Raw genomic sequence first — 20,024 nt, 5'->3', positions numbered from 1 at the left:
TTGTGTGTGGGTCCCCGAGTCTGCCTCTTCCTTCAGCCTTGACCTTAAGAGTAGGTCAAGAACAGGCATCTTGGCCAGCAGTCGTATAGAGGGATTTGGTGTCAAAAGAATAGTGCTGGTAGCCTTGTGGCCTTGGACAAATCCCTGCAGCCACAGAGAAACCAGGGGATTAGAGCTATATTTGTCTCCAAGGTCCCTTTCAGCATGTTAACTCTGTGGATGCCACAACACTCCACCCCCTAGATTCTGTTTTCCTTGATGCTGTAGGAATGCTCTCTGGGCAGGACACGAGCAAGGCTGCCTGTCTTCTCCATCAGGTGCACTGATGGGCTGACCCAGGAAAACGAGCACCTTGCAACACCACAACCCCGGAGGCCAGGTCTCCTGAACCTGCTGTGGGACGTGAGCCTGGTAGTCCAGAGAGGGGGACACTTTGCCCTCCACGCTATGAAATGCACTTGTGGCAATAATCCAGAGGTGATAGGTTTTCGAGTAGAACCAAGATTACCAAATCGGTTGTCCCCAGACCCAGCGCAGCTGGGAACATTGTCAGTGTCAAGGAAAATGAGATTTTCAGGGGCTGGGGCTGGGGTTGTGGCTCAGCAGTAGAGTGCTCGAGCGCTCACCTTGCACATGCAAGGCCCTGGGTTCCATCCTCAGCACCAGATAAAAGTAAATAAATAAAATCAAGGTATTGTGTCCAACTATGACTAAAAAACAAATATAAAAAAAAAAGAAAATGAGATTTTTAGACTATGTAGGAGCTTGACAGGGACCAACTTCATTCATTCATTCGTACAGGCAAGCGGGCCCTCACTCACAAGCCTATTAATTCTCATTTATTGTGCCTGAGCTGTGGGTAGGGGGCGGGGACGGCTCCTCTCTGTGCCAGGTGCTGGGACAATAGATGAAGACTTGTTGCCGGCATTACACCAACATGTTCCTCTGTGCCATGGCAATTAATCTTTCAAGACAAAACCCAGGATGCACAGAGGAGGGAACGGAGGCTCCTGAGGTTAAGGAAATGGCCCAAGTCACACTGGAAGTGGCCCAAGTCACACTGGAAGTGGCAGATGCAGATTCAAACCCAGGTTTGTCTTGTCCCAGATTCCTGCTTCTCACCAGTCACTGAGAGAAAGCCATTTCAAACTCTCCTTTCCTCCCCAACCACATTTGAAGGAATGAGGGAGTCTCTCTCGAGGTGCAGGGAGAGTCCTGTGGTCTTTCTCTAGGGCCCCCACTTGGTGCTGGGATTCTTTGCCCACAGGAGGGGCCCCTCAGACAAACTTTCCTGATTTTACAATAAGCCATCTGCAGTGCCATGGAATTTTCACCCCAAGACTCTGGGTTCAGTGGCGGGATCAGAGGTTTCTCGGTTCCCAGGGCTTCATGCAGGGAGCCAGTGGTATCTAGCAGGTCTGACTGTGGGCAGAAGCCCCAGCTTCATTTCAATTTCCACCTTCGCCACCACCCTGCTGCGTGACCTTGAGCAAGCTGCTCAGCCTCTCTGGGCCATGGCTTTCCCATCTGTGCAGCAGGGAGGGGGTCTCATTCTCTCGCGTGGTGAGGGGTCTGGCTAATAAGGAGCGTGCCACTGCACCGTGGCCCCCACAGGGAGGCGCAAGGATGGGGTGATTTCTGGAGGCTGCAGAATCCTCGCCCAGCTTCTCAGCTACCGCCGTTTGCTAATGAGAAGCAGCATATGTTGATGATTCCGGCGTCGGCACTAGCTCCTTGGCTGTCCGAGTTCCCGGAGCAAACTGGCTTCCTATTAGGCATTTATACTTATTAATAGCAGCAAATTGCAGCTCTCCGCAACATCTGCTACTTTTCGATGGCAGAAAGCTTCCCAGACCATTTGTGTGAGTAGTAGTTTGTGACCGAGTCTCCGAGGCAGAGCAGGAGTGGGTCTCCTTTCTGAAAATAATCAACCGAGGTCTCATGACAGGGAGGATCCGCCTAAGGTCACCTGTTTATCCAGAATAGTCCAGAGCTCGGGACCCCCAGGCCTCATGCTCTGGGAATATTGTCCTTGCTGTTCTAAGTATGGACAACCCTGATCTGAGGACTCCTACCTGTAGGCAGTTGGGGACAATGGTGACAACCAGGACTGATATCCTTGACCCTGTGTGTCAGCCTCTCAAGTGCAATTCCTGCTGGATTACCCCATGGCACCTGCACAAGCAGAGGAATTGCAAAGCTCATAGCAAACCATTCTCAAGGAATTCTCACCGCTACTAAGTAGACAAAGTCGTTTCCCCCACACTGGGGCAGCCACGAGGTCAGTCCAGGGGTCCAGGAGCATCTCCGCTTCTGACCTCAGAGTCTGTGCGTTGATCCCCACTGCAAGTTTCCCTCTCCTGCTCTGTATTCTCTGTCCAGAGTCTTCTCTTGTACTATGCTCTGGGGTTGGACCTTGCGGAGATCTACTGGTCCACATAGAACTAAGAGAACATGGCCAGCATGGGAGGACTCAAGAAGAGGCACTCGTCCTGCTGGATGCAGCCTGGAACCATCTCTGAACACACACCTGCCACATCCGACCTCAGAGTCTATGTGTCGATCCCCACTGCAAGTTTCCTCTCCTGCTCTTGACCTCTTCCCCTCCACCTCTTTGCACAGGTGCGGCCACTCTCCGCCCAGCCCCTGTGGGTCAACCAGCAATTGCACAGTAAACCTGCCTAATAAACCAGCCCCAAACTCATAGCCATGGCAGCATCCATGCTGGCACCCATGGCTCGGCATAGCCATCACATGGCCACTCTTTCAGCCAACTTCAGCTGGACAGATGTGCTTCCGGCTGCTGCCCTGTCTGGATTTGTCCCCTGCTGCGGGCAGGGCTCTGGTCTTACTCCTGGTGGGTTCATCTGGGGCTCATCTGAGGAAGCGGAGGAAACTCTTCTCTGGCAATGACAGAAGCACAAGAAGGCAAAGACTAGCACAGACGCCCACCTCGGGCCTGTCCTGGCCTGTGCGTGCTACCATCCCATTGGCTAAATCAAGACTTGGGCCACACCCAGAGGCCAGGATAGGGAACTGTGCTCCACCCTCCCCTTCATCTCAAGGCCACAGCGTAAACGCCATGTTAGGAATGAAGCCCTGGGAGTCGTAACCCAACTTGCCACACCTGTGAGCAGCCTCCGGGTGTCTGCCTCTCTTGCCAGTTGGCCACACTCAGAGAAGAGAGGCTGTGAGTGGAGGGATTCCAGGTGTCTGGAGTGACTTGGGATAGACAGCTTCCTGAGCAACTGTTGTGCCACAGTGTCCACCCTGGCTGTGAGAGACCCTCTGAAATCCTCGCAGGGTCCCTGGTCGGCACAAATGAGGCCTGAAGAGGAACCAGAGGCCAACAAAGGAAAGAGAGGCCCGCAGAGAGGCTGTGAGGGGCTCCTGAGCTGCTTGCGTGCTTCCCAGGAGGGGCCTAACTTTTCCCAACTCTGCTTCCCTCACTCGGGAACAGGAGACAGGAGGACAGCACGGAGGAGAGCACCAGGTGCCACATCCGTGCAGCCTGACAGCTTCCCAGCCTCCTCTTGGAGTTTCTTAATGGATTGTCTTGCCTCTTTTTTCCTCTCTTTTTTGACAATTTTGAAGGAAATTGGGTACTTAAGAAGCCTTTTTGGACATTTAAATTAACTCCAAGCATCAGGCTCAGTGTAGCCACTGTGGCATTAGCATCCAATTATAAGAGCAGAGATGGAGTAATAACTCACATTTTGACCAGGATGTCAAATGCTTAAACAAATGAGAGATACACACCGAGGCTGTGCATGGCGTCGGTGGAACCGTTCTGAATGTAATCAGCAGAGCAGCAGGCACCCTTTGGAACGGGAACAGCAACAGGCAGAGTAGGACTCAATTGCCAGAGGAGAGCATCTTGCAAAATGTCAGGGAAACCCGGCGAGGGCTGGGCAGCAGGGGGCCAGGCCTCGTGGGAACCATGACAATTTCTCCAGCTTCCAGGAGCACACCCAGGCTCCAGGCCTTCCATGTCGTGGCTCTGTCTGTCAGATGCAGAAACCTGTACGACCAAGGCCAGGAGTTGCAATCCTGTGTGGGGCCCCTTTCACTTTTCTGTCCTAAGCCACTGACTTGTTCATTCAGGCTGGATGAGTGAGAGAGAGTGGATAGGCACGCTGCTCTGCTGATGATCCTGTTTACAAAAGTATACAATGACTCTGTTCACCGTCGTTCAAAACCAGGACAAACTACACTGTATTGCTGAAGGAAGTTTACCTTAGTGGCAAAGGATACCGAAAACCAATATGAGTCCCAAAGACGTCATCAGAGAGGAAGAGGAGGGGTTTGGGGAAGGGCTCACAGGTCATCCCTAGTCACAACTGGGAATCAAAGCCAGATAAGTTTCTAACTCGGGGACTATTGGAATTTTGAGCCCCATCCTGCTGTGTTTCTTGGAGGAAGCAGGAGGGAAGGAAAGATTTTCAGTAGAACAAAGCTATGGTATTATTTTTCCAGATCAGGAAATGCATAATCAGAGCTTGAGAAGGACTGAGTCTTACATAATCATATGCAATAGGAGACATTCATCCCCAAATCTTCTGTCCACTGGAGATTAAATTGAAAAGCATAGCGATGCCTACCTTTTCACTGAAGGGTCTCAGAGTATTTTATAAACATGAATATATTAGTCTACCAACAGAAAGCTGCTTCCCCTTGACCCAGGGAGTCGGGCAGAGAACAGGTGTTTTCCTATCTAGTCTGCCCTCTGCCATGCTCAAGATGAGATCACTTGCCACAGCCCTTTCAAAAGGTCGCTATTTTAATTTTTTTATGGTGGGTGAAATATACATAACATGAAACTGACCGTGTTAACTGTTTCTGAGCTCCGTGGCATTGCAGACATTCCCAGTGCCATGCGGGCATCACTACTGTGTATCTCCTGACATTTCTTCTTTCCAAATGAAACTCCGTACCCACTGGACAGGAACAGTCTCCTCGCTCCCTCCAGCCCCAGATTCCATGAATCTGGCTACTCTAAGGGCCTTGATAAGTTGAGCCATATATTTGTCCTCTTTCTTGTGTTTGACTGATTTCACTTAGCATTATGTCTTCAAGATTCATCTGGAATTTCCTTCCATTTTAAGGCTGGGTAATATTCCACTTCTATGTACCCTACGTTATCATTATCCATTCTTCTGTTGATGGACACTTGGCTTGCTTCTACCTTTTGGCTACTGTGAATAATTCTGCTGTGAACTTGGCTATGCAGACATGCCTATGAGACCTGCTTTTGGTTCAGAGTATGTACCTGGAGGTGAAATTGCTGCCGTATTGCTTGATGAATTTTTGCACAAAATTGGGACAATGTTCCAAGACAACTATGTACAGACCCCAGGGACCACGTTCTCCCCTAGCACAGTGGAGGCACACATGGAAGTTCCAAGAGGTAGTAGGGCTCCCATCTCTGGAAGTATTGAGGGTGATATTGTAGCCACATCAATCAACACCTCTCCTGGAGTCCAATGACCAGGGGACGGACCTCCATCTTTTGTGGTCTCTGAAACCATCTATCATCGTGATAGCTCAGGTCACATCGATATGTGATTTATTCTCCAAAACAGAAGTCTGCCACCACCCACCCCGCCGTGACTTTGTTTTTTTCACCTCTTCCTGTGGTCTGAATTCCCTCACTCCGTTAATTAGCATGCCTAGCACTGAAGCTGAAGACTTTAATCAGCGTGGGGTGCTTTTAATTAATCGTGTGGCTCTGCATCTGGAGTGGTTTGTGTTCCAGGGTCAGGAGAGAAGCCGAGGTGGGGGATGGAGTGATGGCTTGGCTTTGTGTTCGATGTGGGTGGAGAGTCCAGGTATTTAGGGAGAGTGAGTCATGGGGGCACAGTGGCTAAGAAGTTTGAAAGGTAACCAGGGACATTAGAGTACACATTTGTAGAAGACAAGTGACTCAACCAAATCCAGTTTTCAAACGTAGTTTAAAGGGTCAGGAAAGTCTCTGATGCTTTCCAGAATGACCCATAGAGGGAAGGGAGGCAAATTGTGGATTGGGAGAGGTCTGGCCAGTGTGAAAGTCATGCTCAAGAGCTCTGCCTGGTCATGGACTTTGCGATCTCCCTGGTCCTTCCCTTCCTTGGAAAAGGGAGAGAGGTGAACCTAGTTCTCACCTTGTGATGGCTGTCCTGTCGGCTCCTTGGGTTTAGCCTCCATGCATTTGAAAGATTGGAGAAGACCTACATCAAGTTCAGAAGTGAGTGATAAAAAATGATGGGATGCACAGATAGCAAGGTCTTCCGAGGGAAGTTTAAAGAAAGTAGGGTTGTTTGCCTCCAAGAAGAGAAAGCTCTAGATGCCCAAGTAAGTCATCAGGGCCTAGTGTCTGGAGAGTGGCACAATAATGAAGTCATTTTTGTAGTTGTCCATGGAAACTAAACCAGGGAGAAGGGATGGCACCGGGCAAGATTTTTGTCTGGGCATTAAAAAGGAGCAAGAATATCAGAAGTGAAAGGCAGTTTAGAACTGACCCATGCCGTCCCTCATTTCCCGATGATTGAAAAGAGGCTCAGAGAAAGACCTGCTCAATTTCACCTGGGGATCTGGGGACAAAGCAATGGCTAGACTCCGACTGTCATAATGACTACCTAGGACTCGTACCCTGGTCGCACATAGAAGAATCTAGATGAAATCAAAGAACAACCATATGACTGTCCTGGGAACAAGCGAATTACTGAATGAGTCAGGGAGCTCAGAGAAGCCCAGGGTTTCATCTGAAGAGTGACATAGTGAATGGCTTCAGGGCAGATGTCATCATTCAAGGAGGAGACGACAGGATCAAGGTACTCAAAAAGCAAGTCTTCCAGGTCTGTTCAGGTCACAGTGAATCTCATGAGGCCCAGGAGGACTCTGAGCAGTTCTCTGTGACGTGACAGGGAGGTAAGGCGACATTGATGGCAAAGATATCATCGCTCATAACCTGGGAGTCATCTGTGCTTTGGAAAACCCTGTGAATTATGGAGGATTTTATATCCATGTTTGGGGATGATCAACATAAGACTCAGAGACAACAAGATCTCATTGCTGGTAAACAGCGAAACCAGGCTTTCTGTCTTGTTCTACAGACTTCTATGTTCTTTCCAACCAAAAAAAAAAAAAAGACTCCTGTTTAAAATCATGAGGGGAAGGATTTTATGATTCCAGGGTATTGACATTATTAAACACCAGTTGCAAGCTATTTTTAGGTTGCAAATGTTCTTAAGAATATCAGATTCACCAAACAGCTGGCTCTTTACTTAAAAGTGGCACACCCTGGAATCCCAGGGCACATTAGAACGTGTCAATAGGAGAAACTGGGGAGGATGTTAATTAAATTTAGACCAAGAAAATGCTTTTGATGGAACAAGCCATGATTTTCTCTTTAATCTCATGCAAAGTATGGAGAGCCAGGCCAGCGGCTGAGCAGACGACAGCGCTGTCTGTGGCTTGCGTGGTTTCCAGCTTTCCCCATCTATGGCCCCTCTTCTTGTTTTTCCCCTCTGGGTAGCATGTTTTGAAAGATTCTGTCTACTAAACAAACTGCCTTTATTATGGAATATTTCCTATTTTTAGTATGGGACACATATGATGAGCATGTACAAAAACATAAAACAGCAACAAGCAACATTCGACAAGCAACAGCAACATTTGACTCTTGGAAATAGAATAGTTTGGGGGCCTCATTCCCACTCTTGAATTCCCAGGAGTCCAGATGCTCTGGGCTGGGCTGACATGATGGTGCTCACTTCAGGAGCTGGGGGAGAAATTGAAGAGGCAACGGGAACAGGGGAACTTCCTGGCTGCATGCAGAGCCAGTGGGACAATTCCTAAGGAATCCATGGTCAAGGTCAATTATGAAGATAGCAAGGTCAGGTGTAGGCAGAGACTGCGCATGGTCCACATAGATCACAAGAGCAGTCATAAATAGATGGAAAGATAAAATTCAAACTATGCAAAAAAAAAAAAAAAACAGAAAAGGGCCTTCAGGGCCAAGGGCAAAGCTGTAACAACCAGAGGTGGGTGGGGGACTAAAAGGTAATTTGGAAGAAGTGAAAATGCAGGATGGTCATTAGGAAAGATCAATGTGTATTTTGGAGAACAAAGAAATGGAAAGGGAATAAGGAAATTAAAGGAAAAGAGATCGTGTGGGACTTGGAATTAATTATTAATTAATTCCACAAGAGAGTCTCGAGACTAATTGAGCGGGCTCTGGTGCCAGTTTGCCTGCGTGTGAGTTACAAGTGGCCCCTGCCAAGAGCACGTAATTTTACAGAGGCGGATGCCTATGAAACAGCAGGGTAAACACAGCCTCCGTGTTCACTCCCGAGCAGAGAGGGCTCAGCCAGGTCAGCACGCCTTACAGTTTTCTCTGTTCACTGTCCCATGGCTAGGAACTACAAATGACGGCCATGGCACACGCTCCTGGCTCAACCAGAAGAGGAGCAGGGGACCTTCCCCTGAGATAGATAGATAGATAGATAGATAGATAGATAGATAGATAGATAGATAGATAGATAGATCGATCAATCCCAAATAGAAAATGATGATTTAAAAAAGAGAGAGAGAAAATTTTTACAAATAAGAAATTGGAAAAAATTTGGAGAATAAAGAGCAAGGCTCTAAAAACAAAACTCATGTAAAGACACACAAGGGCAAAATTATACTAGGGGGAAAAAAATGACATTCAAAGGATAGTTGAGAGCATCCAGGAAATGGAAGCATTCAGGGTAAGCAAAAATGCTATGCAGAATATTTTGCATTAAAAAGCTGCTGGTGACGGGCTGGGGATGGGGCTCCAGCGGTAACACGCTGGCCTGGCATGGGCGGGGCACTGGGTTCTGTCCTCAGCACCACATAAAATGAAGATGTTGTGTTCACTGAAAAACAAATATTAAAAAATTCTCTCTCTTTTAAAAAAAAAGCTGCCGGTGAAAGCTAATGTAATGATTTCATAGGCGTGTGAGCGGGAGGAGAAAGAGCAGCTGTTGAAAGCACCACATTGAAAACCTTGCAGACCATTTGGCCAACAGTGTGGGAAAGAAAAAGTGGGCCAGGAATAGCCATGGCGTGCAGGGCAGGGCGGGGCTGTTAAAAGGCCAGGAGAAAGAGAGACAGAACCTGATCTGAGTAAGGTGCTCTCTGGAACTTGAAAATACTGAGACCTGCAGGAGGGGCTGGGAAGAGAGTGCTTCCTTACACTCTGTCAAATGTGAAGCAAACGATGGAGAATAAACATTTAGGTTTATCACACTGATGGAAGCAAATATGTGACAGATTGAATGTTCACAGAGATTTCCGTTTGTTGTTTCACTAGTAGGAAAATTAAATATGCATTACGTAAGTATCTGTTATGGCAATTTGTTGTGAACTCTGTGGAGTCTGTGTTCCTCGAGACATTTAAGAACGTGGTACGTGGTTGTCTCCTGGATACCATGTGACCACCTGATCCAACAGGATCACTCAGAATCCCTTTGCTTCTGGGTCTCTAGGCACCTTTACGGTCCTACAGCGTTTTAACTAATGCAGTGATGTTAGAATAGCATCCCTTCTAGGGGACCACTGGACGTTCTGCACATCTTGACCACTTTCTCCCTGTCGTGCTGTCCTAGCTCACCAGAGTTCCTGTGGAGTCCTGCGGTCAGTATCGGAGCTGCGGGGATTGCCTTGGCTCCGGTGATCCCCACTGCGGCTGGTGTGTGCTCCACAACACGTGAGTACTACAGCCCCTTCCTCCTGCCTCCTACTTCCTTCCAGGCATTTCTTTCCTCCTCCTCTTCTCCATCATCACGCTCTTTTCTTTCTTGCATGCTTTGCAAACTTTATCTCCCTTTATTTGTTCTTTCTGACTTCACTTAAAATTCTCCAATTCTCATAAGAACTATAGAGAAACGGCGGTATGGGGATGATGACAGGTTGGGATATGAATGGCACACGGGTAACTGCACCCTGGAGGGCCAGAGGACAGGAGGTTCCTGGACTTCCCTGAGTGACCCGCCTGGAGGCTTTCTTCCCAGGACTGAATCCCAGGACAAAGGCATGGGGCTATTTTCCTCAAGTTCACAAGGACCACCAAGTCCTGTGCAGGGTACATGCTGTCGTTCAGGTTGTTCTGCATCCACTCAACATGATCTTTGATATCTTCACAGAATTTTCTGGCACTTGAGCATGTTGTTCAAGTTTTAGCACCCAGGACCCTCTCTCTGCCATCATAACATCCCTTAACTGGCTGGCGATGCACTTGGACTGCAGTCATTGGGCCACTGAAGACTGGCCCAAGGGCTGGCACCTACCTAGTGCCTCCTTTTGTATTTTATTTTTTTAAATGAACTTAGGATTGGGCAAGTTAGGCCTCACCAGCCACATTGAGATCATGTAGAACTGTTTTACTTTACTTTAGTTACTTTGGTGCTGAGGATGGAACCCAGGGCCTGTGCATACCAAGCAAGCCCCCCACCGCTGAGCTGCACCCCCAGCCCCTAGATGCATCCTTTTGTTCTGGCTCCAATTCTAGAAGTGGAGAGGAGGCAGTAATATTATAGGTGGAACGTACCATACACAGAACTATCAGAGACAGAGAGCTGGAGGTCTTTCTGGGGACCCAGACCCTGACATCACTACCTAGAGTAACAGCTGTAGCTGCACACCCCCCCCCCAACAGCGATTGGCCCCAGTCCAGCTGTTGGTGCTTTAGATCAACACCCAAAGTTTCAGACTTTCTGAGTTGGACACAAATATTATAAGTGAAGGAGAAGACTTTAGTCTTCCCACTGACACTGGAACTGTAGGTAACCAGTGACGTTTACCGGTCACCATGAAAAAGTGGAGAATCTCCCCACTTTGTCGTCTCCATCTGCCTTAAGGAGGAACACCCCCTTAAATTCTGAAAGTTAGAAATGCACTCCCCGATTCTAACACGAGTTCTCTAAGGGAACAGACACCTTCCCCATCTCTGAGCGACAGTCTCAGGCACAGCGAGGCCTTGCGTTCTGCGAGGGAAGGTCTGAAATCCCTTAGGTGTGTTGTGTTAGCAAACCATGGAGACCACTGAGCTACCCTGAGGCCTATGAAGTCAGAGACAGATCAAGGGCTGCAGGCAGGGTACTCCAGGATCACCTGGTAACAGAGCGGGGGAGTCTAGGAGAGACCCATGGAAAGAGGCTGGCAAGACTGCCCTCAGTATGCAGGTGGGCTCCGACCCACCCGGGAGAGCGCCTTACATGGCACTTTGCCAGGGGCAGGCAGAGTATGCTCTCCACCCCACACAGGGAGCCCTCTGGGGAGTGACTTGGGTTCCAACCCATTGCTTTACTGAGGGGCTTGAAGCCACCTGGCTTTTGAGGTGGATCAGCTGCTCCCACATGGGACAGGCACCAGTCAAAGGCATTCCAAAGAACAGGCTCCTCTCCAATACTGCAGTCCCGCGGGTTCCACGTCAGTGTCTGCCACAGTGCTGCCCCAGCCCACATGGCACTGGACCCGGAGAGCACTGCGTGCTCGTAGGCTCTGAGAAAGTGGCAGAGAGACTACGAATACTCCACCTCCCATCCCTCTCAGCAGGAGTGAGAGCAGAAGGTACCAGACACTCCTTCCTGTGCGGCCTTTGTTTCCTCGCCTGTCCCACACTACTGTCTCCTGTCAAGTGGCAGAAAACAGGGGTGAACTGAGACAAAGAAGAGTAGGGGCTGTCTGTGAAGGAGGCCATCAGGCTACACCAGGGCCAGCAGCTCTATAGGAACTGAGGTCCACCACCAAATCCAAACTCCACACCCTGGCATCCATTCTCCTGGCCCGTGAACTGGAGATGGTGATGTTTGACTTACTGAATTACTGGAGACTTTGTAGGTGAACATGCTGGGTGACCATGGAGCCTTGTGAAATGTCCGGTGGGGTGGGGCAGGGAGCTTGACAGGGCCGGGGAAGGTCTGAGGGCCCAAGCACCCTCCCTCTTTGACTTTGGTTTGCCCCGGTGATTTTCCAGATGGCATGATTAACGGCATGATTCTCTTCCTGAGGGTGACACAGTGTCAAGCTCATTCCTCTAAACGGTGGACACCCCTGCTGGGTTCTGCTCACCTGGCATTGTGTCTTACTCTCTAGCCTGACATTGTGTCTTGTCCTGAAGGTGGCACCTGGCTGGCCTAAGCGCCAGCCCTTAGGAAGTCAGGCTCACAGAGAATCAGGCTGCACTAGGGTTCTTCTCTTCAGGGGGTACCCAGCCCTGAGCTGCTGCTTCCAGGGCCGCTCCTCACCCAGAAGCCACAGTAGGAGCCAGCAAGTGAAAGGGATGGGGTGCTCTGGAAAGATTCCTGGGGTGGCCGTTCTAGTTCTTACACCTTGAAAAACTGTGGGGCTTTAGGCTACTATAGTAGATCCTCACTGTATGCAGTCACTGTGTCCTATCAAGTTCTGGGAATCTGAAGTAGCAAATACGACATTGTTGCTCTTACAAGGAATACAGGCTTGGGTTTCCCGGAAGCCCCCAGTCACGACATTTTCATCAATGGATGAACGCATAACTTTGTTTTATGTGTGTTTCTGTTTAGAGACAGCTGACTTAATATGCAGCATTGATTCATTAACATTGAACTTCTGACCAACAGCATTGTAAATTCCTAGCTGAATGAAGTTCATCTAACAAGTGCATTTCCTTCATAAGTCACACCATGGCCTTCATGTGCTTAGAAACACTAGACAGCACTTCAGCACAGCACTTAGGCCATTTTAAACAGTGAAGTCGCAAAAAAAAAAAAAAAAAGCACAAAACTTGAAAAACGTAGCACTAAATAAACCTCAATGGACATTGCTGTATAATGTGAGGGCTGGGATAAAAGGCAGAGCCTCACCCTGTCCAGCCTCATCTGGGAGCATATGCACCAGGTGGCTCAACTCTTTAGCCAATCCTTGCATGTCCATAAGGAGCTCAAAAGTGCCACTAGTATTTGTTTTGGGGTCACAAATGAATGCTAATGATGAGCTGAATTTGCAAATATGGAATCCAAAAATAATGAAGATTGACCATAACTCACCAAAAAACTCAGCACCCCCCAAAGATGGAGCACAGTGTTTCTCATGGTGGTGGCTGGAGGATAAAAGGAGGTAATGAAAGCAGTTGTGAACATCCAAGGTGCTCTGCCGGGGTGCTCTGTTCTGTGTAACCTTGAACCTGCTGGTTAAGTGAACCACCTAGTGAGGGGAGACAATGGTGTGGGGCCCCAACTCCCTGGGGAGGACACAGCTCTGGAGCCGCCTCAGGCCCAGGCACCTGCCCACCAAGACGTTAGTAAGTCCATTCTTCACCCTCCAAGAATCAGCCACCAAGAAGGTCCCTGGGTCTTCTGAGATGTTTTCAATCAAGATAGAATTTTAAGTTTTTACAGGATAAGGTGCACAGATCCTAAGCTCGAACACGTGTGAACACCCAGGTCACCCAGCTCTAGAGCATTTCCTTCCTCCAGAACGTCCTCTCCTGCTCCTCAGACATTGCTTCTCCTGGCCTGCCCTGCTCTCCGTTTTGGGGGGGTACAACCTAGATGTGCATGGCTGAGAAAGATGATGAGGAAGTTGACAGGCAGGAGAAGGAGAAGGCTGGGGACAAGCAGGATCACCGAGACGAGGAGCCCTGCGGACCAGAAAGGGAACAGTGTGGAAGGTGTTCTTGCTCCCTGGAGTTCCGGATCCAACACACACACACTCTGGTGCCTAGATCTGCCCCTCCCTCCGTGCCAGACTCAAGGATACAAAGGTGGTGACATTAGATCACCTATGCCCTGAAGTTTCTTGGGAACCAACCTCTAATCCAGTCACAGAGTGGGGGCTGCATCCTGTACTAGAATCCATGATATTTGTTAAGCTTCCATCATAGGAAGACCTGGTGCTAGGTGACCTTGTCTCTTGCTGAGTGTCCCCAGCAAAGCTGACCTTCAGGAAGACTAGGACAGAGAATAGATGAACAGGTTCCTTGAGCTGTCAAGGTAACTCCCTTTCCCTAGTGGCTTTTGCCAAGTTTCCCTATGGTCATGGGGAGCAAAGAGGTGGTAGCCTGGTGGGAAGAACAGGACAACAGATGGGGTGTGTGTGTGTGTGTGTGTGTGTGTGTGTGTGTGTGTGTGTAAGAGACAGAGGCAGAGCAAGCAAGGAAGAGAGGGAGGGTGCTGGAGAGAAAGAAAGAGAAGGGAGACAGGGGAAAAGAAGGCTGAGAGCCCGAGGGTGGGGCCTCTGGGAACAGGTGGCCCAGGTGGCTGAATGGGCTTTTGTACTGGAGAGGTCACGGGAGGGTCGCAGACAGAACATGTTGAAGAAATGTTCCTGTAATTTAAATCCTCCCTCCTGTTATTCCCTCTCAATTATTGCGAAGCTCTATTTGCAAGCCTGGTGGTGAAGAGGGTCACCTTTGCTGCCCTCTTCTGCGGTCCCTGACCCCAGCCTACAGGCTTGCCCTTTCTAATGGCAATGACAACTCAACAAAGCTCGGTATTTATGTGCTGAGACTTGAGCCTCTATTCCCAGGGCACCCCCACCCCCACCCGGGTCCCGTATTGAGCCAACCTCTTTTGATTTGGGTGGGGGTAAAAGAAAGCCCACATCTGGGTCTGCCCCCCCCCCCAGCTGTCTCCTGTGCTGGACCTGGAACATTCCCTCCAGAGACCAGGCTTGGCAGGTCCGCAGCCCCCTCCCCATCTTACCCTTGGCTCCATGCCCAGGCCAAGAAGCCTATCTCAGTGTGAGCAGGTAACGGGATCCTCCCGCCCGGCAGACCCAGCCGCATCGATTGGACCAGGCGGTACCTTTCCTAGGAAGAGTCATCAGCGTCACTCTAGGGAGGCTCAAGTAACCCAAGTTGTGACAGGGAGATAAGGTCAGCTCTTATGAACCCTCTCTGCCCCTGAGGACCCACCTCCTTCCAGGTCTCGTCTGTTGGAAGAATGCCCTCCCCTGGGTGGGTTGGCACCAGTTTCTTCCCAGGACTCGGATCTTCTTCTTTATATAGTCTCTGCCAAGACGGGAGTGAGCCGAGAGGAAGGCACCACTGCCCAGGGCAGAGGAAGGGGTTAAACCTCAGCACCTGTCTGGGAACAGACACCACCTGGATTCAGCTTCCTTAGCTCTGAACAGAGAAGAAAAGAGCCGTCTTACAGCTCTGCACCGTACTAAGGGAGGGAGGCGCCGGAAGCCCCCGGGCTCCCCAGAACACAGCAGGCGCTCCTGGCCTGAAGCAGAAGTCCTGCCCGTGTCAGTCCAGGCCGCAGTTTGGAATCCAGATCCTCCTTCACAGTCCCTTCCTCTCCAGAGTGGGGTGGCTGGATGGCTGGCACCAACCACTGTCAGAAAGCCTCTCTCCCCTTGGGCAACTTCAACCAATCATGCCATTCAGGCAGCCTGCCCGCCAGCCATCCGGGAAAGTGCAAAACGGGTGGCTAATCCCATAAACCACTGCTGACCATCCTCTTAAGGAAAACCAAGCTGATTCTAAAAGGCATGTCCTTCCTTGCTTCTCCTTAGCACATCCCCAGCCCTGTTTTATTTTCTCATTTTCTTCATCCATATTCAAAGGCTCCGGAATGCTAGTCTGCTAAGCCAACGGTCTCTCCTAGGGCTAGTGACACCAGACCTACACAGTCATGAGGAATGGTTAGTGTCACTTCACCATAGTCGACTCTTCACAGTCTACACAATGTCGTTGTAGCCTCTGTGGCCAAGGGTCCTGACAAGAACGATATAGAAGAGGAAAAGTTTATTTGAGGCTCATGGTTTCAGAGGTCTCAGTCCACAGATGGCCGACTGCATTGCTTTGGGTGCTTCATGGGGCTGAACTTCATAGCAGACGTGTGTGGCAGAGGAAAGCAGCTCAGCACATGGAACCAGGAAGCAGAGAGCTCTCATCAACGTGGAAAAAATATAAACCCCATAGACTCCTCTCTAGAAATCCACCTCCTCTCTACCCCCGACCTGCCTACAGTTACCTCCCAGTTAATCCCAATCAGTGGATTAATGCACTGATTAGGTTAAGGCTCTCAAAATCCAATCATTTCACCTCTAAGGCATCTTACCTTGTGTCACACGTGAGCCTTTGAGGGATGCCTCCTATCTAAACCATGACAGTGTTCTTTCCTGACGTTATGCTCAAAGTTGTTAGCCTCTGATCCCAAAGATACTAAAAGATGGTAAATCAAAAGTGCCATCTTCTCATATGAATTGGAAAAGTCCTGCGGTCCACTTGCACTTTGAGTGATCCCCCTTCCCTAAGCCTTGACTCCCTGTGGACATCCTGCAGAGCGGATGAGTAACTATTAGAAAGTGTCTCAAGTAATAAGCACATCCTCTTGGGTACTGTGTGGATTAGAAAGAGAATGGATTAGCCAGGATGCTGATATACTGAGTGGTTACCCAAAGAGAAGGCGAATGGGGTCGTTTCCCTCTTCTCTGGTCAGTAGGGAGCACAGTGTGGACAATTTATTTCTCGTATGGTTCAGGAGAGGTTAGGATGGGAGAGGTGGGGAGTGGCGCGGGAGTAGGGAGAGTTAGAGGAGAGGAAGGGAGGAGAAGGAGACAAAGAGAAGGAGGAGAAGGAGACAAAGAGAAGGAGGAGAAGGCCAGGGTGCCTCCCTGCTCATCCATTCTCCTTCTAGTGCACACAGTAAGGGAGAGGATGTGCCTATTACTTGAGACACTTTCTAACAATTACTCTGATTGATTCTGATCTGCTTCACCTGCACTTTATCCAACAGTCTGGTCCATTAACGTCACCAGGCTTGGAGCAGGGAAGCAATTTTCGCTGTGACTGCTCCACACTATGTGGCCCAGTGTAGGATGCTGGTTGTGGGGCGGATGTGTGTGTTTCTTGACTGAAGGCTGAGAGGTGGCCAAGGCAAGAACCCACCCTGGACCCCAGGGCAGAGCATGGCTTCTTGACACAGGCAGCCAGCCCACCAGTAGAGCTGATAGAATTAAGGCAGGACCACTTGGTTGCTACATGAGCCCAGAATGGCCTCCACTTAGCCCCTGCAGCTTCTGGTTCCTATTGAGTCCTGAGCTCTCCTCCTGCAGGAGGCCTGGATGAATCCAATAGCAGTTGTGGCTCAGGCTGAGTTTGGATCTGCAGCAATGGCCAAGGGCTGGTAGGTTCAGTCACCAGCAGCTGGTGGTAGAAGGAAAATTAAAGCGTTGCCTCAGTCTTCCTGTGCTGGGATTTATCCTCAGTATTTAGGGGAACAAGTTAACAACGCAGAATTCCATGCGATCCTGGTGTCCGTCACTGGATTTTAGGATTCTGACTTTGAAAGGACTCACCTGGTCCACATCCTTCATAAAAGGACCCTCTTTCACATCCATCTTCCTAGAAGCGTTCCCTGTACTATCTAGTCCACCTTCCTCCAAGCCACAGATGCACCTGCCCTTCTCTATGGGCATTCCTGAAGAGGGCAAGGGCAACATTTAGGAAACCAGTCTTTCTCCTTTCCAAGGGCTCCAGATGAGATGCCAATGGCTGAAGAGTCTCCCATGATCTCCTGCTGAGCAGGCATTCCAAACCCTCTTCACTTGTCCATCATGTCCATTTGGGAAGGACCCTCCCCACGTCCCCTTTCTTTTTCTGTTTCCTTACATTGTAAGCACAGAAGACCCAACTGGTGCACTTGAAGCTCAGGCCATGGCACATGTGAAGCCCTGGGAACTGGGGATCATCTGTGAAGAAGGAGCAAGTCCTGATATCCAAGCCCAGTAGGTCCACACGGGTGGGCCTGGGGAGATGCACCAGTGAGGGCCTCCCGGTGTGGAGGCCCACCCAGGCTGGCCTCACAGGTAGCCCACTTCCATATTGAAATTTGTTTGCCTGGCCAGCAGCACTGAGTATTAATATTTCCATCTCTGTATTTAGGAATTAATTTCTCCTGAACTTAATCACCCTTTCTCTCCCTCTCCCTCACTCTCTTCCTTTCTCCATTCCTCTCTCTTCTAATTTTCCACTTGGCTGGGAATTCTCCAGCAGTGAAAGTTCAGGCTTAGGGGAGGGCGGAGGTAGCTGCTTCATTAGAGAGGATAATCTCATTGGAACCACTGACTTGAATAATCACCCCTTCCAGGGGCCCAGGGCCTTTCTCCTCCAGGGCTGTTAGTACCTCTGCACCGGGGCTGGAGGGGCCGCCGGGGGAAGGAGGGAATAAGGAAGGGAAGAAAGAATTCAGCAGGAAAGAACGCCAACTCTGGCCCTGGTGTGTCTCTGTGGGGCCGGCTTCCTCCTGCAGGCCTGTGGTTGGGGCAGGGTTAACAATGATGGCGGAAGAGACCAATTTCTGAAAACTCGGAGTCATGCAGCATATATTTTCTTAGACCATTGATGCCCCAGTTTTCCTACCTGGGAAACGGAGGAAGCAAGAGTGTCCTTCCTTCCTCAAGGCTGACCCTACAGCGGAACTGAGGGACTTGATTTCAGAAGTTCCTGGAGCCCCTTGAAAGGAAACATCTCAGCGCCCCTCCTGGGGTCATGAATTAACCCTTTGCCTGTTTCTCAGCTCTGGCCTGAGCTAATGGGAAATCACAGTTCTAGAAGAAAAGCAAAAGGCCATTACCTTGACAGACCCCATAAGGCATCGGGAGGGACGCATTCTTCCCCTCCATTATCCTATCACATTTAAGGTCAATTGTCTGTGCTTTTGGACATGGCAGCCTCCACCCTCCCGGGCCCTGAAGGATAGTAGAAATGTCAAAACCTCCCTGTCTCTGACCTTAAACCTGACTTTCCACCAAGAGAGCCGAGTTCTCAATACACTTTGACAGCTATTAAGAAAACAAAGCTACAATCCATACCACTTTGTCCCTGGATGCTCTCCTCCCTCATTGTGAGGAAGACTGCCTCATCCCTGCCTTTCTTCTCTCTCTAATTTGCCTTGGGGACTAGTCTGCAAGATGAGTGCTTCTGCTTCAGCTGTAGTCGGGAGGGTTGGAGTGGGGAAGGCAGAGAAGAGATGGGCTAATGTACACTAGCGAATGTTTATTGAGGACTCACTTTGAACGCTGCCCTGTTCTAAATGCTTAGAACATAATCTCATTTAATCCTTAAAAAAAAAAATCCCATTAGGTACTATTTTGACTCTGTTTTATAGATGAGAAGACAGGCACCAAGAAGTTAAGCAATTTGCCAAGATGACAGCTAGTTTGGATGTTTGAAACTCTAAACTACACATGGCTTTCTTATATTTGGGAGAGTTGCTGAGTACTTAGGTGAGGGCCTCAGGGGCAGAGACAGGATGCAGCCCCAAGAACTTTGCAAGCAGCAAACAATGCCGGTTAGACTTCTCCTAAGATCCCCAACCAGACATCTTTGCACCGCCCCCCAACCCTGAAAGAAAGATGGAGTCTTCTCTTTTACGATCTGAATCTTTATTTGATAACTCCAGGTGATGTTTGGCCAAGAAACAGCTTCATTTTTTTTTTCTCGCCTCTCCATAATTTAATCAAAGGCATTTTTTTTCAGACCTACTGATTGCTCTTGAAAATAGGAACTTCAAAGTTGGGGAGTCAGTGAATAATTTAAGCCCGTACCAGTTCTCTGGTTCTGCTCTTAATGGGAGTAATAACACTATTAATAGCCATGTCAGTACAGACACTCTGGAAAAGCCCCGAACATTAGCTTAATGGCGGAAGGTAATGGAGTCCTTGCAGAACAGTTGGCCTGGCAAATTAACTTCCAAGACTTGGAGGCAGACAAGCTTGTTGCCATCAGTCTGTTGGAGCAGCCCGGAGGGCCACAGGCATGAGCAGTCACATCTGACCTTTCCCTCCTGGGTTGGAGTCTCTTGGAAGCCTCCTGGAGAACTCAGCTTTGTCCAACAAGTGGCAGTGATATTCAAAGTGCTTTGCAGGAGGAGGCGGAAATAGCCATTCATCTAGAGAAAAAGATGGAGGAGAAAGGTTGAAACTGTCCTCAGGACATGATAGGGCCATCAGGATGACAAGGAACATAAGTATAGTCGGCAGCAGGGGGACCGTCTCCCACTTCTCAGTCTAGAAGCTTCCGGAAGCTG

General features: G+C 49.4%; 1 protein-coding gene across 1 annotated transcript in view; it reads left to right on the top strand.

Annotated features, from left to right (window-relative positions):
- Plxna4 (plexin A4) overlaps window positions 1–20,024 on the top strand; it is a 430,466-nt gene that overhangs the window by 317,982 nt on the left and 92,460 nt on the right. The window contains exon 5 of the mRNA XM_005331088.5: window positions 9,615–9,715. Coding sequence (XP_005331145.2) covers window positions 9,615–9,715 — 101 coding nt within the window. The remainder of the gene's footprint in view (window positions 1–9,614; window positions 9,716–20,024) is intronic.

Source organism: Ictidomys tridecemlineatus, chromosome 2 (assembly GCF_052094955.1).
Source record: "Ictidomys tridecemlineatus isolate mIctTri1 chromosome 2, mIctTri1.hap1, whole genome shotgun sequence".
Taxonomy (NCBI): Eukaryota; Metazoa; Chordata; class Mammalia; order Rodentia; family Sciuridae; genus Ictidomys; species Ictidomys tridecemlineatus.
The sequence above is the reverse complement of the archived record's forward strand: the minus strand, read 5'-3'. Positions and strand labels throughout refer to the sequence as shown.